Here is a 23,399-nt window from a genome sequence, read left to right on the forward strand (position 1 = left end):
GTCAGGGGTGTGAAACTCAATCAGCACATGGGCCATATTGGAGAAAAAAAAACACAACAAATTCATGGGCCAGACATAGCCTATTCTGTTTTATTTTACGTACAAACAATTGGCCCAAACTGGCCATTGTTTCATTTGAATAAATATGGCCCTTTTATAATATCCACTGATGTACATAGCATTTTAAAATATTAAAACAAAAACAAATAATCAAATTTCATTAGTCACATCCGCTGAATACAACAGGTGTAGTAGACCTTACAGAGAAATGCGTACCTACAAGCCCCTAACCAACAATGCAGTTAAAAAAATATGGATAAGAAGAAGAAATAAAAGGAACAAGTCATTAAAAAACAGCAGTAAAATATCAATAGCGAGACTATAAACAGGGGGGTACTGGTACGGAGTCAATGTGCTGGTGCACCGGTTAGTTGAGGGAATATTGTATATACATGTTGGTAGAGTTATTAAAGGGACTGTGCATAGATAACAACAGAGAGTAGCAGTGGTGTAAAAGAGAGGGGGGGGACAATGCAAATAGTCTGGGTAGCCATTTGATTAGATGTTAAGGAGTCTTATGGCTTTGGGGGTACAAGCTATTTTAGAAGCCTCTTGGACCTAGACTTGGTGCTCCGGTACCGCATGTCGTGCAGTAGCAAAGAGAACAGTCTGACTAGGGTGGCTGGAGCATTTGACCATTTTTAGGGCCTTCCTCTGACACCGCCTGGTATAGAGGTCCTGGATGGCAGGAAGCTTGGCCTCGGTGATGTACTGGGCCGTTCACACTATCCTCTGTAGTGCCTTGCGGTCGGAGGCCGAGCAGTTGCCATACCAGGCAGTGATGCAACCAGTCAGGATGCTTTTGATGGTGGAGCTATAGAACCTTTTGAGGATCTGAGGACCCATGCCAAATCTTTTCAGTCTCCTGTGGGGGAATATGTTTTGTCGTGCCCTCTTCGCGACTGTCTTGGTGTGTTTGGACCATGTTAATTTGTTGGTGATGTGGACACCAAGGAACTTGAAGCTCTCAACCTGCTCCACTGCAGCCCCATCGATAAGAATGGGGGGTGCTCGGTCCTCTCTTTCCTGTAGTCCACAATCATCTCCTTTGCCTTGATCACGTTGAGGGTGAGGTTGTCCTGGCACCACACGGACAGGTCTCTGACCTCCTCCCTATAGGCTGTCTCATCGTTGTTGGTGATCAGGCCTACCACTGTTGTGTCATCGACAAATTTAATGATGGTGTTGGGGTCGTGCCTGGCTGTGCAATCATGAGTGAACAGGGAGTACAGGAGGGGACTGAGCACGCAACCCTGATGGGCCCCTGTGTTGAGGATCAACATGGCGGATGTGTTGTTACCTACCCTCACCACCTGGGGGCGGCCCGTTAGGAAGTCCAGGATCCAGTTGTCGAGGGAGGTGTTTCGTCCCAGGGTCCTTAGCTTATTGATGAGTTTTAAGGGCACGATGGTGTTGAATGCTGAGCTGAAGTCAATGAATTGCAATCTAACATAGGTTTTCCTTTTGTCCAGGTGGGAAAGGGCAGTGTGGAGTGCAATAGAGATTGCACCATCTGTGGATCTGTTGGGGCGATATGCAAATTCAGGTGGGTCTAGGGTTTCTGGGATAATGGTGTTGATGTGAGCCATGACCAGCCTTTCAAAGCACTTCATGGCTACAGACGTGAGTGCTACGGGTCGGTAGTAATTTAGGCAGGTTACCTTAGTGTTCTTGGGCACAGGGACTATTGTGGTCTGCTTAAAACATATTGGTATTACAGATTCGGACAAATCAAATCAAATTTTCTTTGTCACATACACATGGTTAGCAGATGTTAATGCGAGTGTCGTGACATGCTTGTGCTTCTTGTTCCGACCATGCAGTAATGTCTAACAAGTAATCTTAACAATTTCACAACAACTACAGGAATGAATAAGAATATGTTCATAAAAATATGTGGATGAGCGATGGCCAGAATAGGCAAGATGCAGTAGATGATATAGAGTACAGTATATACATATGAGATGTGTAATGTAGGGTATGTAAACTTTAAAGTGCCATTATTTAAAGTGGCTAGTGATATATTTATTACATCCAATTTTTAATTATTAGTGGCTAGAGATTTGAGTCAGTATATTGGCAGCAACCACTCATGTTAGCGATGGCTGTTTAACAGTCTGATGGCCTTGAGATAGAAGCTGTTTTTCAGTCTCTTGGTCCCTGCTTTGATGCACCTGTACTGACCTCGCCTTCTGGATAATAATGGGGTGAACAGGCGGTGGCTCGGGTGGATGTTGTCCTTGATGATCTTTTTGGCCTTCCTGTGACATCGGGTGGTGTAGGTGTCCTGGAGGGCAGGTAGTTTGCCCCCAGTGAGGCGTTGTGCAGACCTCACTACCGTCTGGAGAGCCTTGCGGTTGTGAGCGGAGCAGTTGCCGTACCAGGCGGTGATACAGCCGGACAGGATGCTCTTGATTGTGCGTCTGTAAAAGTTTGTGAGTGTTTTTGGTGACAAGACAAATTTCTTCAGCCTCCTGAGGTTGAAGAGGCGCTGTTACGCCTTGTTCACCACACTGTCTGTGTGGGTGGACCATTTCAGTTTGTCCGTGATGTGTACACCAAGGAACTTAAAACTTTCCACCTTCTCTACTACTGTCCCCTTCGATGTGGTTAGGGGGCTGCTCCCTCTGCTGTTTCCTGAAGTCCATGATCATCTCCTTTGTTTTGTTGACATTGTGTGTGAGGTTATTTTCCTGACACCACTCCGAGGGCTCTCACCTCCTCCCTGTAGGCTGTCTCATTGTTGTTGGTAATCAAGCCTACCACTGTAGTGTCGTCTGCAAACTTGATGATTGAGTTGGAGGCGTGCATGGCCACTCAGTCATGGGTGAACGGGGAGTACAGGAGAGGGCTGAGAACGCACCCTTGTGGGGCTCCAGTGTTGAGGATCAGCGGGGTGGAGATGTTGTTTCCTACCCACACCACCTATGGACGGCCTGTCAGGAAGTCCAGGAACCAGTCGCACAGGGCGGGGTCGAGACCCAGGGTTTCGACCTTAATGATGAGTTTGGAGGGTATTATGGTGTTAAATGCTGAGCTGTAGTCAATGAACTGCATTCTTACATAGGTATTCCTCTTGTCCAGATGGAGTAGGGCAGTGTGCAGTGTGATTGCGATTGCGTTGTCTGTGGACCTATTGGGGAAGTATGCAAATTGGAGTGAGTCTAGGGTGTCAGGTAGGCTGGAGGTGATATGGTCCTTGACTAGTCTCTCAGAGCACTTCATGATGTTGGTGAGTGCTACGGGGCGATAGTAATTTAGCTCAGTTAGCTTTAGCCTTAGCTTTCTTGGGAACAGGAACAATGGTGGCCCTCTTGAAGCATGTGGGAACAGCAGACTGGGATAAGGATAGATCGAATATGTCCGTAAACACACCAGCCAGCTTGTCTGCCCATGCTCTTAGGACACGGCTAGGGATGCCGGGCCGGCAGCCTTGAGAGGGTTCACTCACGTTGGCTGCAGTGAAGGAGAGCCCGCAGGTTTTGGAAGCGGGCCGTGTCGGTGGCACTGTCTTGTCCTCAAAGCGAGAAAAGAAGTTGTTTGCCTCGAAGCGAGCATAGAAGTAATTTAGCTCGTCTGGTAGGCTCGTGTCACTGGGCAGCTCTCTGCTATGCTTCACTTTGTAGTCTGTAATTGTTTGCAAGCCCTATAGTACGATTCAATCCTAGTCCTTTTTGACGCTTTGCCTATTTGATTGTTTGTCGGAGGGCATAGCATGATTTCTTATAAGCTTCCAGGTAAGAGGGCTTCCGAGTGGCACAGTGGTCTAAGACACTGCATCTCAGTGCAAGAGGCGTCACAATGCTTACAGTTTTAGAAATATTTAGGGATAACTTATTCCTTGCCACCCACTCTGCATTGAAACTTTGGCTTTACTCAAAGTCAGTGGCATGTCGTTAGTAAAAATTGGAAAAAGCATCACATCCGGGGGTAGTCTCATAGGGCAGCGCACAATTGGCCCAGCGTCGTCCGGATTTGGCCGGGGTAGGCAGTCATTGTAAATAAGAATTTGTTTTTAACTGACTTGCCTAGTTAAATAAAGGTTAAATAAAAAATACAAATTATTATACTAAAATAGAGTCCCGCACCTTGAAAGCGGCAGATCTAGCCTTTAGCTCAGTGAGGTTGTTGCCTGTAATCCATGGCTTCTGGTTGGGGTATGTACGTTTGGTCACTGTGGGGGCGACGTCATCGCTGCACTTATTGATGAAGCCAATGACTGATGTGGTATACTCCTCAATGCGATCAGAGGAATCCCGGAACATATTCCAGTCTGTGCTAGCAAAACAGTCCTGTCGCTCATCTGACTACTTTTTTATTGATCTAGTTACTGGTGCTTCCTGCTTTACTTTTTGCTTGTAAGCAGGAATCAGGAGGATAGAATTATGGTCAGATTTGCCAAATGGAGGGCGAAGGAGAGCTTTGTATGTGTCTCTGTGTGTGGGTTAAAGGTGGTCCAGAGATCTTTGCTGAAACGGATTTAAGTTTCCCTGCATTAAAGTCCCCGGCTACTAGGAGCAACACCCCTGGGTCAGCATTTTTCTTGTTTGCTTATGGCCTGAATACAGCTCATTCAATGCTGTCTTAGTGCCAGCCTCAGTCTGTGGTGGTATGTAAACAGATGAAAACTCTCTAGGTATTTGTATTTATTCTCAATCCCTATTAACTGCTACCAAAGCAGCAGCTACTCTTCCTGGGGTCCAGCAAAATTAAGGCAGTTTATACAATTTTAAAACATTACAATACATTCACAGATTTCACACAATGTGTGCCCTCAGGCCCCTACTCCTCCACTACCACATATCTACAGTACCTTATCCATGTGTATGTATGTTATTTTGTGTGTGTATGTATTAGAGTTCGACCGATTATGATCTTTCAACGCCGATACCGATTATTGGAGGACCAAAAAAAATGTTTCTATTTGTAATAATGACAATTACAACAATACTGAATGAATACTTTTTTAAACTTAATATAATACATCAATAAATTCAATTTATCCTCAAATAAATAATGAAACATGTTAAATTTGGTTTAAATAATGCAAAAACAAAGTGTTGGAGAAGAAAGTAAAAGTGCAATGTGCCATGTAAGGAAGCTAACGTTTAAGTTCCTTGCTCAGAACATGAGAACATATGAAAGCTGGTGGTTCCTTTTAACATAAGTCTTCAATATTCCCAGGTAAGAAGTTTTAGGTTGTAGTTGTTATATGAATTATAGGACTATTTCTCTCTATACCATTTGTATTTCATATACCTTTGACTATTGGATGTTCTTATAGTATTGCCAGTGTAACAGTATAGCTTCCATCCCTCTCCTCGCCGCTACCTGGGCTCGAACCAGGAACACATCGACAACAGCCATCCTCGAAGCAGCATTACCCATCGCTCCACAAAAGCCACGGCCCTGCAGAGCAAAGGGAATAAATACTCCAAGTCTCAGAGCGAGTGACGTTTGAAACGCTATTATCACGCATCCCGCTAACTAGCTAGCCATTTCACATTGGTTACACCAGCCTAATCTCGGGAGTTGATAGGCTTGAAGTCATAAACAGCGCTATGCTTGAAGCGTTGCGAAGAGCTGCTGGTAAAACGCATGAAAGTGCTGTTTGAATGAATGCTTACGAGCCTGCTGGTGCCTACCATCACTCAGTCAGACTGCTCTATCAAATCATAGACTTAATTATAACATAATAACACACAGAAATACGATCCTTAGGTCATTAATATGGTCGAATCCGAAAACTATCATTTCGAAAACAAGACGTTTATTCTTTCAGTGAAATACGGAACCGTTCCGTATTTTATCTAACAGATGGCATCCCTAAGTCTAAATATTGCTGTTACATTGCACAACCTTCAATGTCATGTCATAATTACGTACAATTCTGGCAAATTAGTTCACAATGAGCCAGGCGGCCCAAACTGTTGCATATACCCTGACTCTGCGTGCAATGAACGCAAGAGAAGTGACACAATTTCACCTGGTTAATATTGCCTGCTAACCTGGATTTATTTTAACTAAATATGCAGGTTTAAAAATATATACTACTGTGTATTGATTTAAAAAAAGGCATTGATGTTTATGGTTAGGTACACATTGGAGCAACAACAGTCCTTTTTCGCGAATGCGCACCGCATCTATTATATGCAACGCAGGACACGCTAAATAAACTAGTAATATCATCAACCATGTGTAGTTATAACTAGTGATGATTGATTAATTGTTTTTTATAACATAAGTTTAATGCTAGCTTGCAACTTACCTTGGCTTCTTACTTCATTCGCGTAACAGGCAGTCTCCTCGTGGATTGCAATGTAATCAGGTGGTTAGAGCTTTGGACTAGTTAACCGTAAGGTTGCAAGATTGATTCCCTGAGCTGACAAGGTAAAAATCTGTCGTTCTGCCCCTGAACAAGGCAGTTAACTCACCGTTCCTAGGCCGTCATTGAAAATAAGAATGTGTTCTTAACTGACTTGCCTAGTTAAATAAAGGTGTAAACAAAAAACAAAACAAAAAAATTTGGCAAATCGGCGTCCCAAAATAAAGATTTCCAATTGTTATGAAAACTTGAAATCAGCCCTAATTAATCGGCCATTTCGATTAATCGGTCGACCTCTAGTATGCATGTCTGTGCCAATGTTTCTGTTGCTTCACAGTCCCCGCTGTTCCATAAGGTGTTTTTAATCTGTTTTTGAAATCTAATTTTACTGCTTGCGTCAGTTACTTGATGTGGAATAGAGTTCCATGTAGTCATGGCTCTATGTAGTACTGTGCCTCCCATAGTCTGTTCTGGACTTGGGGACTGTGAAGAGACCTCTTGTGGCATGTCTTGTGGGGTATGCATGGATGTCCAGCTGTGTGCCAGTAGTGTTTTTAGTTTTAGAAATATTTAGGGTAACTTATTCCTTGCCACCCACTCTGAAACTAACTGCAGCTCTTTATTGAGTGTTGCAGTCATTTCATTCACTGTAGTACCTGATGTGTATAGTGTTGAGTCATATGCATGCAAAGAAACTATGGCTTAACTCAGTCAATGGCATGTTGTTAGTAAAAATTGGAAAAATTGGAAAAGCAAGGGGCCTAAACAGCTACCCTGGGGATTTCCTGATTCAAACTGGATTTGATAGGCTTCCATTAAAGAACACCCTCTAAGTTCTGTTAGACAAGTAACTCCTTTTCCACATTATAGGTGGTGGTGTAAAGCCATAACATATGTTTTTCCAGCAGCAGACTATGATCAATAATGTCAAAAGCTGCATTGAAGTCAAACAAGACAGCCCCCACAATAATTTTATCATCAATTTCTCTCAGCCAATTATCAGTCATTTGTGTAAATGCTGTGCTTGTTGATTGTCCTTTCCTATAAGCATGCTGAAATTCTGTTGTCGATTTGTTTACTGTACAATAGCATTGTATCTGGTCAAACACAATTTTTTCCAGAAGTTTACGAAGGGTTGGTAACAGGCTGATTGGTCGGTTATTTGAGCCAGTAAAGAGGGCTTTACTATTCTTGAGTAGCGCTTCCCTCCAGGCCTGAGGGCACATGGTCTCTAGTAGGCTTAAATTGAAGATGTGGCAAAATCGCCTGCTATTATCCTCCCTCAGTAATTTTCCATCTAGATTGTCAGACCCTGCTGGCTTGTCATTGTTGATAAATAACAATAATTTTTTCACCTCTTCCACACTGACTTTACAGAATTCAAAAGTACAATTCTTGTCTTTCATAATTTAGTCCGATATACTTGGATGTGTAGTGTCTGCGTTTGTTGCTGGCATGTCTTCCCTAAGTTTGCTTATCTTGCCAATGAAAAAGTCATTAAAGTAGTTTGCAATATCAGTGGGCTTTGTGATGAATGAGCCATCTGATTCAATGAATGAAGGAGCCGAGTAGGCTTTTTTCCCCCAAAATTTCATTTGAGGTGCCCCAAAGCTTTTTACTATATTTATTTATATAATTTATCTTTGTTTCGTAGTGTAGTTTCTTTTCATTTAGTTTAGTCACATGATTTCTTAATTTGCAGTATGTTTGCCAGTCAGTTGGGTTGCCATACTTAATTGCCATACCTTTTGCCTCTTCCCTCTCAACCATACAATTTTCCAATCCCCCATCAATCCAAGGGGATTTAACCGTTTTTACAGTCATTTCATTAATGGGTGCGTGTTTTCCAGTTACTACTGGAATAAGTAGTTTCATAAATGTGTCAAGTGCAGCATCTGGTTGCTCCTCATTACACACCCCAGACCAGAACATATTCTTTACATCATCAACATATGAACCACTACAAAGCTTATTGTATGAACTCTTACACACTATATTAGGCCCAGCCTTTGGAACTTTGGTATTCCTAAATATGGCTATTATATTGTGATCACTACATCCTTTGGATTTGTATACTGCTTTAAGGCAAATATCTGCAGCAATAGTAAAGATATGAACAATACATGTTTATGATTTAATTCCTGTGCTGTTTGTAACTACCCTGGTAGGTTGACGGACAACCTGATCCAGGTTGCAGGCACTGGTTACAGTTTGAAGTTTTTTAACTGAGCGGGCAGCTTGATGATAGCCAATTAATATTTAAATCACCCAGAAAATATACTTCTCTTTTAATATCACATACATTATCAAGCATTTCACACACATTATCCAGATACTGACTGTTAGGAAGTGGTTCTGAATGTAGTGTGGTCTACAGCTTATCATGAGATACTCTACCTCAGGTGAGCAATAGCTTGAGACTTTCTTAGATATTGTGCACCAGCTGTTATTTACAAAAAGACATAGTCCGCTGCCCCTTGTCTTACCAGACGCCGCTGTTCAATCCTGCCGGTACAGCGCATAACCAGCCAGCTGTATGTTGATAGTGTCGTCGTTCAGCCACGACTCCGTGAAGCAATAGATATTATAGTATTGAATGTCCTGTTGGAAGTTTAATCTTATGCGTAGGTCATCGATTTTATTCTCCAAAGATTGCACGTTTGCTAGCAGAGTGGATGGAAGTGGGCGTTTATTCGATTGCCTATGAATTCTCAGAAGGCAGCCTGCCCTCTGGCTCCTTTTTCTCTGCCTCCTCTTCAAGCAAATTTCGGGGATCTGGTCCTGTTCCCGAGAAAGCAGTATATTATTTGTGTTGGGCTGTCAGACTCTTAAAGGTAAAAAAAAGGATTCTGCCAGTCCATGGTGAGTAATCGCAGTCCTGATGTCCAGAAGTAATTTTCGGTCATAAGAGACGTAGCGGCAACATTATGTCCAAAATAAGTTTAAAAAAATAAGTTACAAACAATGCAAATAAAGAACTAAAAACACAATAATTTGGGTACACATAGAACGTCAGCCTTCTTCTCCGGTGCCATTTTACTGAAGAGATAAATAGGTTTAGGTTATTCATTGTCAAGCTTTAAAAAACGAAGATAGGCTGCAACATTTTAGTAGCCCAGCTAGGACTGTACTGTGTCTGTACACTTCCCTCCGCTGCGCGCTGTAAACCCGACACACGAGAGAAAAGAAAAAAACGGGACACGAAAGCAAAGCAATTGACAGTCCATTCACAGATTCGAGCGCATCAGGCAGTAATTTCAAAAAGTAGCTGACTCATCTGTTGACTCATTTATACTCGCGTGTGTGTCCTGTTGTCCTTTAAGTAGTCATTTATAACCACGTGTGAATATTTTATCTTTAACTTGTTGACAAACAAGATGACATTTTCTGTAGGCTCCATCAATGACCTGTTGTAACGGAAACTTGGCATGGACATTTAGCCGACACCACGTTTAAACGCTCGGTCTGTGCACTGGCTGACTCTTGTGTGTGTGTGTGTGGTAATGCACAGCGGTTTAGCGTGTATCACGTTGGCGGTGGTTGCTGTGACATGTAGTGCAGCGCATCACGGGCGGTATGGAAGCTGGCCAAAATTAATTGACAACCCAAATCATTGCGCGGGCTGGATAGAAATGTGCATTCTGTGGAACTGAACGCTTAAAACGCGTCTGCTAAATGGGATATAGTACACTGAACAAAAATATAAACGCCACATGCAACAATTTCTGAGTTACTGAGTTACAGTTCATAAGGAAGAGTCTATTGAAATAAATTCATTAGGCCCTCATCCATGGATTTCACATGACTGGGCAGGGGTGCAGCCATGGGTGGGTCTGGGAGGGAATAGGCCCACCCACTGGGGAGCCAGGCCCAGCCAATCAGAATGAGTTTTTCTCCACAAAATGGCTTTATTACAGACAGGGATGTAAACAAATTGTGCACAAAATTTGAGAGAAAGAAGCTTCTTGTGTTTCAGGTTATTTCTTTTCAGCTCATGCATTTATATTTTTGTTCAACGTATATCTGAGGAAGTATACAGCTAATCAGAGGCCAGCTCTCTCTCTACTACTGCTCAGTGATTAGTGCTTTTCTATTTTGTTTTGTTTCAATTATTAAAAAATAATAACGGTTTTCGATTTCAGTTCCAATAACAAAAATTATACAAGAAATGCATTATGAAATAATGACAATACAATGATTAGAGCTTTCCAAGCCAAAAATAGTAAACATTCAATTGTCAAAATATTGTCTCTGTCAGGTCCACATTGGGTAGACATCAAAAGAACATTTTTAAATTACTATGAAATAATAAAATATTTTAGTTGTGTATATTACTTAGTTTTTATTTGATGACTATTATTTTGAATTCCTTAAAGTTATCATCTCGTGCTTGCTCAGGCAGTAGCAGCCTGCCAGCCAGACAAAGTTATCTCTGTGATCCCCATACTATACTGTCTTTAGTCATCCTAGTTAGCTAGGCATACTTTCACAAACTATCTTATCCTTTCTCTCATCGTTGTGTTGTGTTAATTTCTCTCTCGTGTGGTTTGTGTGTATCTAACCTAACGTAGTCGGTTAATCACTCACCACTACTCTTTACTGTATATGCAGGCATCTGGGGATGCCAATGAGACTAATCAGAGTTATTTTTGTATTTCTCGCTCTCTCCCTCAGGCGGGGAGCCCCACCTCCGTCAACGCCCCCTGCAACTTCTCACGAACGTCGGTCACCCCCTCCAACCAGGACATCTGCAGGTTCTGTACACACACCTTTAATTAATAACTTTTGAACTCTAACCCCCTGACCTTTAACCCTTCAACCATGACATCTGCTGGTTTACATCCTTCAATTGCATTGGGCTGCTGAGGGCAAGGCAGACCCATGGATAGTTGATATTATAAAAGAGTCACAGATGGTGTTGCCTGATGCCAAACAGAATAGATAGGAGCTAGAGTTGGAAGTGAGGAGTACTACACTGTACTGAAGAAGAACACTTTATTGTCCATTGTCACATTGTCTGCTTTACACCAACCACCTTGTTTCCCTGTTTTAATTCTCCATCCTGTTTTCTTTCTTTGAATGCACGCTGGCCTTTTGTTTCATTTCTCTTTTTTCTACCCCTCTCTCCTCCCTCCTGCTTGTCTCTCTTCTCCTCTCTCCTGTACCGGTTTTCCACTATCATCCACCTGTCCATGCCTTCATCCCTCCACTCCTCCAACTTCCATCCCTTCATCCCTCCACTCCTCCAACTTCCATCCCTTCATCCCTCCACTCCTACAACTTCCATCCCTCACCCCTCTATCCCTCCACTCCCTCACACACAGCCTTACCGCCACATCTCCAGATCAGTTCTCCCAGAAGCCTTTGCAGACCGCCGTGGTTCTATTGAACTCAAACGGCAAAACCTCTCAGGGGTCAGGAGGAGACATCTCCATGACAACGCTCTGCCTGGACGCACCCCCAGCCTTCAAGCCCCCCAAAGCCCGGGGCGGGGTCTCATTCGGAACGGAATGGTTTTCATTGCTCCGCCCCTCCACAGTCAATGGGACACTGAAGTTTTCTCACTCTCTGAACGATGTTGGCCAGCGAATGGATAGTCTCTGTAGTGGACTGCACTTCATAGACCGGACCTGTTCTGAAGGAGAGCTGGAGGTTAAACCCGAACCACCCAACACGGACCGGAAGTCCAAGGCACTCAACGGCAAAGCAGCCACACTCCCACACCAGGCCTCAAACCTACATTCGTTCCCCACGCACACACACACCCACACACACCCTCACCTCGTCCCCTCGTTCACCAACAACTACAAATACCTCAACCCCCAACACTGCCTTCAACCTCCCTCTACCGGCGTCCCCCCTCCTCCTCCTCCTAACTCCCAGCTCCACCCTCCCAGCTCCAACCTCCTCCGCCTCTTCCTCCCTTTCTCTCGCTCCTCTACTTCGGCCAGTCTCCAGTGTTCTGAGCTGGGGAGCTACGATTCCCGCCTCCACATCGCCAAATCCTTCAGCGCCCTGATGGGGGGCAGTGAGCCTCCCCTGGGGGGAGCAGAGGACCTCTTGGGGGATGATGAGGTGTTCGAGGTCCCCAAGGGAAGGACCGGGGCTTGGACAGGGGCTGGAATCCCAGGAAGAGATGCTGGAGGCGGGGTAGCGGCTCTCCTCGGGGAAGCCCCCCTCTGCTACATGGACGAAGACAGCGATCTGGACCAGTTTTCGTTTCTAGACCAGTGTTCGTCACCCACCCACTCAGAGAAAACAGGGCCGCTCACGCCAGGCCCGCTCTCTCCCTATTCGCTGTCTGGAGACTGCTGCAGGTGGGTGATTCCTGGATTGTCACCCTGTGCTGTTTTGTGGTAGAGTTCCATAGAATGCCATTGCTGGATCCTGCCCAGCCCATCCTGTGAAGTGGTAGAGCCTGAACACCCCTGTGACGTGACATGGAAGTAGAGTCCTTTGGTCCACCCCCGTTCAACCTTGCGGTGGTAGAGTCCTGTGGTCCACCCCCTTTCAACCTTGTGGTGATAGAGTCCTGTGGTCCACCCCCTTTTCACCTTCTGGTGGTAGATTCCTTCACGCCACACACTCCCTGCCCCAGCTCAAATTAGGTAGTTGTCCTGGGAGAGCCTGAACACCCCTGTGACGTGACGTGGAAGTAGAGTCCTGTGGTCCACCCCCTTTCAACCTTGGGGTGGTAGAGTCCTGTGGTCCACCCCCTTTCAACCCTGTGGTGGTAGATTCCTGTGGTCCACCCCCCTTAAACCTTGTGGTGGTAGAGTCCTGTGGTCCACCCCCTTTCAACATTGTGGTGGTAGATTCCTGTGGTCCACCCCCCTTCAACCTTGTGGTGGTAGATTCCTGTGGTTCACCCCCCTTAAACCTTGTGGTGGTAGAGTCCTGTGGTCCACCCCCTTTCAACCTTCTGGTGCTAGATTCCTGTGGTCCACCCCCCTTCAACCTTGTGGTGGTAGAGTCCTGTGGTCCACCCCCTTCCAACCTTGCGGTGGTAGAGTCCTGTGGTCCACCCCCTTTCAACCTTGTGGTGGTAGATTCCTGCACGCCACACACTCCCTGACCCAGCTCAAATTAGGTAGTTGTCCTGGGAGAGAGGAACATGAGCTCTCTGGGAGTGGGTTCAGGCTAGGGATCAACAGGCAGATTATTGGCTTCAAATAGCCTTATAAGGTATGACACACAGACGTATACACGCATACATGTATACACACACACACACACACTTTGTGTCAGACCAAGGTCGGGTAGCTCATGACCTGACTCGTGTCAGGAGTATGTACTGCGTAGGCAAGTGTAGGTGTGTGAGTGCAAGGCTTGCGTGGGTGTGTTTTATTTTTCTACTTGCTAAGTAGGATTTAAATGATTAAGTCTGGCAATCCACAGGGACAGACAGACAGACAGACAGACGGACGGACAGACGGACAGACGGACGGACGGACAGAGAAACAGGCAGACAGAGAGAGGGGTGCGGATGGTGTTCTGACTTGACAGACAGACAGAGAGAGAGAGGGAAGTAGAGAGAGACAGAGACAGACGAACACACAGACACAGGTGGATGGTGTCCTGACTTGTTACTCCCTATAGAGACCAAGACAAGCATAGACCTTAAGGAGCTTTGATTGAACTCTATTCCTAAAGTGGTGCACTATAAAGAGTAATAGGGTGCCATTTGGGATGTACTCATGGATTGAGATCACTACTGACACTTCCTGTTTGTATTTGTATTTATTATGGATCCCCATAGCAGCTACTCTTCCTGGCATCCCTCAAAATTAAGGCAGTTTATACAATTTTAAAACAGTACAATACATTCACAGATTTCACAACACACTGTGTGCCCTCAGGCCCCTACTCTACCACATATCTACAGTACTAAATCCATATGTATCTATAGTGTGTGTGAGAGAGAGTGTGTGTGTGTGTGTGTGTGTGTGTGTGTGTGTGTGTGTGTGTGTGTGTGTGTGTGTGTGTGTGTGTGTGTGTGTGTGTGTGTGTGTGTGTGCCAATGTTTGTGTTGCTTCACAGTCCCCATAAGGTGTTTTTTAATCTGTTTTTTAAATCTAATTTTACTGCTTGCGTCAGTTACTTGATGTGGAATATATTTCCATGTAGTCATGGCTCTATGTAGTACTGTGTGCCTCCCATAGTCTGTTCTGGACTTGGGGACTGTGAAAAGACCTCTTGTGGCATGTCTTGTGGGATATGCATGGGTGTCCGAGCTGTGGGCCAGTAGTTTAGACAGACAGCTCGGTGCATTCCACATGTCAATACCTCTCATAAATAAAAGTAGTGATTAAGTCAATCTCTCCTCCACTTTCAGCCAGGAAAGATTGACATGCATATTATTAATATTAGCTCTCCAAGGGCCAGCCGTGCTGCCCTGTTCTGAGCCAATTGCAATTTTCCTGTTATTTTTTGTGGCACTTGACCACACGACTGAACAGTAGTCAAGTTGCGACAAAACTAGGGCCTGTAGGACCTGCCTTGTTGATTGTGTTGTTAAGAAGGCAGAGCATCGCTTTATTACAGACAGACTTCTCCCCATCTTAGCTACTACTGCATCAACATGTTTTGACCATGACAGTTTCAATCTAGTGTTTCTCCAAGCAGTTTAGTCATAAACTAGTTTAGTCAGAAATATTTAGGGATAACTTATTCCTTGCCACCTACTCTGAAACTAACTGCAGCTTTTTGTTGACTTTGAGTAAAGCCAGAGTTTCTATGTATGCAGATGACTCAACGCTATACACGTCAGCTACTACAGCGACTAAACATTGGCAGTAATTTTAGTCGCTGTAGTAGCTGACGTGTATAGCGTTGAGTCATCTGCATACATAGAAACTCTGGCTTTACTCAAAGTCAGTGGCATGTCATTAGTAAAAATTGGAAAAGCAAGGGGCCTAAACAGCTACCCTGGGGATTTCCTGATTCTAACTGGATTATATTTGATAGGCTTCCATTAAAGAACACCTTCTGTGTTTTGTTAGACAAGTAACTCTTTATCCACATTATAGCAGGGGTATTAAGCCATAACACAAGTTTGTCCAGCCGCAGACTATGATCAATAATGTCAAAAGCTGCACTGAAGTCTAACAAGACAGCCCCCACAATCATTTTATCATCAATTTCTCTCAACCAATCATCAGTCATTTGTGTAAGTGCTGTGCTTGTTGAGTGTCCTTCCCTATAAGCATGCTGAAATTCTGTTGTCGATTTGTTTACTGTAAAATAGTATTGTATCTGGTCAAACACATTTTGTTCTAGAAGTTTACTAAGGGTTGGTAACAGGCTGATTGGTCAGCTATTTGAACCAGTAAAGGGGGCTTTACTATTCTTGGGTAGCGGAATGACTTTCGCTTCCCTCCAGACCTGAGGGCACACACTCTCTAGTAGGCTTAAATTGAAGATATGGCAATATCGTCAGCTATTATCCTTAGTAATTTTCCATCTAGATTTTCAGACCCTGGTGGCTTGTCATTGTTGATAGACAACAATAATTTTTTCACCTCTTCCACACTAACTTTCTGGATTTCAAAAGTACAATTCTTGTCTTTCATAATTTGGTCTGATATACTTGGATGTGTAGTGTCAGCGTTTGTTGCTGGCATGTCTTCCCTAAGTTTGCTTATCTTGCCAATGAAAAAGTCATTAAAGTAGTTTGCAATATCAGTGGGCTTTGTGATGAATGAGCCATCTGATTCAATGAATGAAGGAGCCGAGTTAGCTTTTTTCCCCCAAAATGTCATTTAAGGTGCCCAAAGCTTTTTACTATCATTCCTTATATAATTTATCTTTGTTTCGTAGTGTAGTTTCTTTTCATTTAGTTTAGTCACATGATTTCTTAATTTGCAGTATGTTTGCCAGTCAGTTGGGCTGCCAGACTTAATTGCCATACCTTTTTCCTCTTCCCTCCCAACCATACAATTTTTCAATCCCTCATCAATCCATGGGGATTTAACCGTGTTTACAGTCATTTTATTAATGGGTGCGTGCTTATTAGTAACTGGAATAAGTAGTTTCATAAATGCATCAAGTGCAGCATCTGGTTGTTCCTCATTACACACCACAGACCAGCAAATTTTCAATCATCAACATATGAATCACCACAAAACTTATTGTATGACCTCTTATACACTATATTAGGCCCTGTTTTTGGAACTTTGGGTTTCCTAGATATGGCTATTATATTATGCCTTGCCACCCACTCCGTTCATTCTGCTCCACTCTGTCCTGGCTGCTAGCCTGATGTAACAGTCTTTCTGACACATTATTGGAGTGACTCTCCCCGGTTCGGCTTGAATCTGAACAAGAGGCAATGATTAGAAATCGAGCCAGCGCAAATGTGTTACCAATGGAAAGGAGATGTTATAGATCAATGCTGACTTGTATGGACGTACCACTCAGAGCAGAGAAAACTGGGAAGGTTTTTCCATTGAAACAATGGTATTATATTATTAAACACAGTGGAGAGGAGAAAGTTATTCAACTGCTTATTGGACGTTGTGTCACGCCTTGGTCTTAGTATTTTGTGTTTTAGTTTATTAGTTAGTCAGACCAGGGTGTGACATGGGGTTATTATGTATTGTATTTTCGTATTGGGGTTTGTAGTGTTTGGGATTGTAGTTGATTAGGGGTGTGTGTGTGTTAAATAGGTTGGCTGCCTGAGGCGGTTCTCAATCAGAGTCAGGTGATTCTCGTTGTCGCTGATTGGGAACCGTATTTAGGTAGCCTGATTTCGCTTTGCATTTCATGGGTGATTGTTCCTGTCTCTGTGTAGTTTGCACCAGTCAAGATGTAATTGGTTTCACGTTCTGTTTGTTATTTTTGTATTTATTTAGTTATTCGTGTATAGTTCGTTCGTTTGTCTTCACATAATAAACATGAGTAACTTACACGCTGCATTTCGGTCCGACTCTCCTTCAACTAAAGAAGAACGCCGTTACACGTTGACTGTGTGATCAGGGTGTATGAGGGAGGAACAGAGGAGAGCTTTAGATGCGACTGTCATCAGGGGCCTCATTTATGAAAGTTGTGTTCACGCAATAGTTGGCTTTTATAAAAACGGAAATTGACGTGAGAATGTGCTTATCCTCCCGTAAACGATCATACGGTCAAACAGTTTCTAATAGTTGAAGTCTTGCATTGCAAGAAGGTAATAGTAGACTAGTAGTAGACTTGTGCAAATGGGAAATATATACTGAGTGTAAAAAACATTAGGAACGCCTTCCTAATATTAAATTGAACAACCTCTATTCATCAGGGCATGAACTCTGCAAGGTGTTGAAAGGGTTCCACAAGGATGCTGGCCCATGTTGAATCCAATGCTTTCCACAGTTGTGTCAAGTTGGCTGGCCGTTCTTGATACAAACAGGAAACTGTTGAGTGGAAGAAAACAGGGGCGTATCAGTTCTTGACACAAACCACTGTGCCTGGCACCTAGTACCACCTATTACCACCTATTACCACCTATTACCATACCCTGTTCAAAGGCACTTATTTTGTCTTGCCCATTCACCATCTGAATGGCACTCATACACAATCCATGTCTCAATTGTCTGAAGGCTTAAAATTCTGTCTTTAACCTGTCTCCTCCCCTTCATCTCCACTGATTTTAGGTGGATTTAACAAGTGACATCAATAAGGGATCATAGTTTTCACCTGGATTCATCTGGTCAGTCTGTCATGGAAAGAGCAGGTGTTCTTGCAGAATAAATTCCTCACCTTTTCTGGCCATGATTATTTAATATTCCCAAAGTAGCCAGACAACAAATGACCATCCACGTCGGACTGGTCCACAACAATTTGCAAGAAAAATAGACTGTTAGAAAGCGTCACCCGCTGGGCACAGACATCAATTTAACGTCCATTCCACGTTAGTTCAATATCATTTCATTGAAATGATGTGAAAGCATAGTTGATTCAACCAGTGTGTGCCCTGGGGGCAGATACAACAAATGTCACTGCAAAATAAAACAATTCTGCAAACACCTCCAAACACATGTCCTAATTCCAATACTTCCAAATTATACAGATATTATAATGCTCGTTCATGACAAGTCTGAATTAAAACAGGAAACGTGTATGTTTGGCGGGCGCCAAGTTTAAAGACAGATAGATGATGAAATATTCATACAGAGAGCGATTAGGAATAATCATTCTGCTTACATCATGTTTCCCGCTGGCATTTCAATGCGTTTCATGTTGAGATGCTCTGCTAGTGTCCATGGCACTTACCATCTCACTATCTCTGCTCAAGAAGGTGTGTTCTGGCTGACAAAGCAAGGCAAATTGAATCCCTGTTTCTATCATATTCCCAGCCAGCAGTGTATCACATGCTAGTCTATTTACACCAATTTTGTCCCCACTCAACAGTCTGGTAAAACATCATCTCACACACTATCTGAATACTATTCTAAATGTCTCATTCTTTATGACTACTGAGTCAGTCTGGTATGGTACATGTTTCTCAGTGATTTGCAGAGCTGCAAACAAACACCACACACACTCTCCCTCCACGCCTCTCTCCTTTTCTCCTCCCCAGCCATAACCACTAAGAACTACCTCCTCTCTCTCCCTCCATCCCACTCTCTACTCTTCTCCTCCCCAACCATAACCACTAAGAACTACCTCCCCTCTCTCCCTCCATCCCACTCTCTCCTCTTCTCCTCCCTAGCCATAATCACTAAGAACTACCTCCCCTCTCTCCCTCCATCCCACTCTCTCCTCTTCTCCTCCCCAGCCATAACCACTAAGAACTACCTCCCCTCTCTCCCTCTGACCCACTCTCTCCTCTTCTCCTCCCCAGCCATAATCACTAAGAACTACCTCCTCTCTCTCCCTCCACACCTCTCTCCTCTTCTCCTCCCCAGCCATAACCACTTAGAACTACCTCCCCTCTCTCCCTCCATCCCACTCTCTCCTCTTCTCCTCCCTAGCCATAATCACTAAGAACTACCTCCTCTCTCTCCCTCCATGCCACTCTCTCCTCTTCTCCTCCCCAGCCATAATCACTAAGAACTACCTCCCCTCTCTCCCTCTGACCCACTCTCTCCTCTTCTCCTCCCCAGCCATAACCACTAAGAACTACCTCCTCTCTCTCCCTGGGTGTGTGTGTATAGGGAGAGAGGGTGTGTGTGTGTGTGTGTATAGGGAGAGAGGGTGTGTGTGTGTGTGTGTGTGTGTGTGTGTGTGTGTGTGTGTGTGTGTGTGTGTGTGTGTGTGTGTGTGTGTGTGTGTGTGTGTGTGTGTGTGTGTGTGTGTGTGTGTGTGTGTGTGTGTGTGTGTGTGTAGGGAGAGTGTGTGTGTGTGTGTGTGTGTGTGTGTGTGTGTGTGTGTGTGTGTGTGTGTATAGGGAGAGTGTGTGTGTGTATAGGGAGAGAGGGTGTGTGTGTGTGTGTGTAGGGAGAGAGTGTGTGTGTGTGTGTAGGGAGAGAGTGTGTGTGTGTGTATAGGGAGAGAGGGTGTGTGTGTGTGTGTGTTTTTAGGGAGAGAGTGTGTGTATAGGGAGATAGGGTGTGTGTGTGTGTATAGGGAGAGAGGGTGTGTGTGTGTGTATAGGGAGAGGGTGTGTGTGTATAGGGAGAGGGTGTGTGTGTATAGGGAGAGGGTGTGTGGGTATATAGGGAGAGGGTGTGTGAGGGTGTGTGAGGGTGTGTGTGTGTGTGTGTGTGTGTGTGTGTGTGTGTGTGTGTGTGTGTGTGTGTGTGTGTGTGTGTGTGTGTGTGTGTGTGTGTGTGTGTGTGTGTGTGTGTGTGTGTGTGTGTGTGTGTGTGGGGAGAGGGTGTGTGTGTGTTTATAGGGCGAGGATATGTGTGTATAGGAAGAGGGGGTGTGTGTATAGGGAAAGGATGTGTGTGTGTTTATAGGGCGAGGATATGTGTGTATAGGAAGAGGGGGTGTGTGTATAGGGAGAGGGTTTGTGTGTATAGGGAGAGGGTTTGTGTGTATAGGGAGAGGGTGTGTGTGTGTATAGGGAGAGGGTTTGTGTGTATAGGGAGAGGGTGTGTGTGTGTATAGGGAGAGGGTGTGTGTGTATAGGGAGAGGGTGTGTGTGTGTATAGGGAGAGGGTGTGTGTCTGGAGGTAATAACGCTGTATCATTAACTGTCTGGAGGTAATAACTCTATCAGTAACTGTCTGGAAGTAATAACTGTCTGGGAGTATTAACTCTATCAGTAACTGTCTGGAAGTAATAACTTTATCATTAACTGTCTGGAAGTAGTAACTGTCTGGGGGTAATAACTCTATCAGTAACTGTCTGGAAGTAATAACTGTCTGGAAGTAATAACTGTATGGGGTAATAACTGTCTGGAAGTAATAACTGTCTGGAAGTAGTAACTGTCTGGGGGTAATAACTCTATCAGTAACTGTCTGGAAGTAATAACTGTCTGGGGGTAATAACTCTATCAGTAACTGTCTGGAGGTAATAACTCTATCAGTAACTGTCTGGAAGTAATAACTGTCTGGAAGTAATAACTGTCTGGGGGTAATAACTCTATCAGTAACTGTCTGGAAGTAATAACTGTCTGGAAGTAATAACTGTCTGGGGGTAATAACTCTATCAGTAACTGTCTGGAAGTAGTAACTGTCTGGAAGTAATAACTGTTTGGGGGTAATAACTCTATCAGTAACTGTCTGGAAGTAATAACTGTCTGGAAGTAATAACTTTATCATTAACTGTCTGGAAGTAATAACTGTCTGGGGGTAATAACTCTATCAGTAACTGTCTGGAAGTAATAACTTTATCATTAACTGTCTGGAAGTAGTAACTGTCTGGAAGTAATAACTCTATCAGTAACTGTCTGGAAGTAATAACTGTCTGGGGGTAATAACTCTATCAGTAACTGTCTGGAAGTAATAACTTTATCATTAACTGTCTGGAAGTAGTAACTGTCTGGAAGTAATAACTTTATCATTAACTGTCTGGAAGTAATAACTGTCTGGGGGTAATAACTCTATCAGTAACTGTCTGGAAGTAATAACTGTCTGGAAGTAATAACTATATCAGTAACTGTCTGGAAGTAATAACTGTCTGGAAGTAATAACTATATCAGTAACTGTCTGGAAGTAATACCTGTCTGGAGGTAATAACTCTATCAGTAACTGTCTGGAAGTAGTAACTGTCTGGGGGTAATAACTCTATCAGTAACTGTCTGGAAGTAGTAACTGTCTGGGGGTAATAACTCTATCAGTAACTGTCTGGAAGTAGTAACTGTCTGGGGGTAATAACTCTATCAGTAACTGTCTGGAAGTAATAACTGTCTGGGGGTAATAACTCTATCAGTAACTGTCTGGAAGTAATAACTGTCTGGAAGTAATAACTGTCTGGGGGTAATAACTCTATCAGTAACTGTCTGGAAGTAATAACTGTCTGGGGGTAATAACTCTATCAGTAACTGTCTGGAAGTAATAACTGTCTGGGGGTAATAACTCTATCAGTAACTGTCTGGAAGTAATAACTGTCTGGAAGTAATAACTGTCTGGGGGTAATAACTCTATCAGTAACTGTCTGGAAGTAATAACTGTCTGGAAGTAATAACTCTATCAGTAACTGTCTGGAAGTAATAACTGTCTGGGGGTAATAACTCTATCAGTAACTGTCTGGAAGTAATAACTGTCTGGGGGTAATAACTCTATCAGTAACTGTCTGAAAGTAATAACTGTCTGGGGGTAATAACTATATCATTAACTGTCTGGAAGTAATAACTGTCTGGAAGTAATAACTCTATCAGTAACTGTCTGGAAGTAATAACTGTCTGGGGGTAATAACTCTATCAGTAACTGTCTGGAAGTAATAACTGTCTGGAAGTAATAACTCTATCAGTAACTGTCTAGAAGTAATAACTGTCTGGGGGTAATAACTCTATCAGTAACTGTCTGGAAGTAATAACTGTCTGGAAGTAATAACTCTATCAGTAACTGTCTGGAAGTAATAACTGTCTGGGGGTAATAACTCTATCAGTAACTGTCTGGAAGTAATAACTGTCTGGAAGTAATAACTCTATCAGTAACTGTCTGGAAGTAATAACTGTCTGGGGGTAATAACTCTATCAGTAACTGTCTGAAAGTAATAACTGTCTGGAAGTAATAACTATATCATTAACTGTCTGGAAGTAATAACTGTCTGGAAGTAATAACTCTATCAGTAACTGTCTGGAAGTAATAACTGTCTGGGGGTAATAACTCTATCAGTAACTGTCTGGAAGTAATAACTGTCTGGGGGTAATAACTCTATCAGTAACTGTCTGGAAGTAATACCTGTCTGGAGGTAATAACTCTATCAGTAACTTTCTGTAGGCTGTAACAACAAACTGTGGAGTAAGTCAAGGGGTGTGTATGAATACTTTCTGAAGGCACTGTATATATATTTTTTATTGAAGCTTTATTTAAGTCATGTAAGAAAAAGTTCTTATTTATAATGATGACCTACCAGGGAACAGTGGGTTAACAGCCTTGTTCAGGGGCAGAATGACAGATTTTTACTTTGACCGCTCTGGGATTCGATCCAGCAACCTTTCGGTTACTGGCCCAACGTTCTAACCACTAGGCTAGCTGCCGTCCCAATATCTGTGTATCTGCTATGGTCTACTTATCTGTGTCTGTAACTGACCCTGTGTGTCTGTGTCTCTCTCTGTAGGATCTGTCACTGTGAAGGAGATGATGAGAGCCCGTTGATAACACCGTGCCACTGTACGGGCAGCCTGCGTTTCGTCCACCAGGCGTGCCTGCAGCAGTGGATCAAGTCCTCAGACACACGCTGCTGTGAACTCTGCAAGTACCAGTTCATCATGCAGACCAAGCTGAAACCCCTGCGCAAGGTGAGAGAGAAGGACTGTGTGTGTGTGTGTGTGTGTGTGTGTGTGTGTGTGTGTGTGTGTGTGTGTGTGTGTGTGTGTGTGCGTGTGCGTGTGTGCGCAGTGTTTTCGTCTAGCATCGGCTGTTGGCTACAGCATATAGCCGGTTGCACACTCATTTTCAGCTGGATACTTTTTTCACTTAAA

General features: G+C 43.6%; 1 protein-coding gene across 7 annotated transcripts in view; it reads left to right on the plus strand.

The window, feature by feature from the left end:
• LOC135511178 (E3 ubiquitin-protein ligase MARCHF8-like) overlaps nucleotides 1-23,399 on the plus strand; it is a 169,559-nt gene that overhangs the window by 115,337 nt on the left and 30,823 nt on the right. For 3 of the 7 annotated variants that reach the window (XM_064932785.1, XM_064932784.1, XM_064932783.1), the window contains 2 exons: nucleotides 11,060-11,139; nucleotides 11,710-12,802. In XM_064932785.1, coding sequence (XP_064788857.1) covers nucleotides 11,060-11,139; nucleotides 11,710-12,745 — 1,116 coding nt within the window. In that variant the 3' untranslated portion in view covers nucleotides 12,746-12,802. Of the gene's footprint in view, nucleotides 1-11,059; nucleotides 11,140-11,709; nucleotides 12,809-23,035; nucleotides 23,217-23,399 lie in introns of those variants that run through there. The other 4 variants (XM_064932788.1, XM_064932789.1, XM_064932787.1 and 1 more) reach the window with 2 other exon arrangements.

The sequence above is a fragment of the Oncorhynchus masou genome, chromosome 23 (assembly GCF_036934945.1).
Source record: "Oncorhynchus masou masou isolate Uvic2021 chromosome 23, UVic_Omas_1.1, whole genome shotgun sequence".
Lineage (NCBI taxonomy): Eukaryota > Metazoa > Chordata > Actinopteri > Salmoniformes > Salmonidae > Oncorhynchus > Oncorhynchus masou.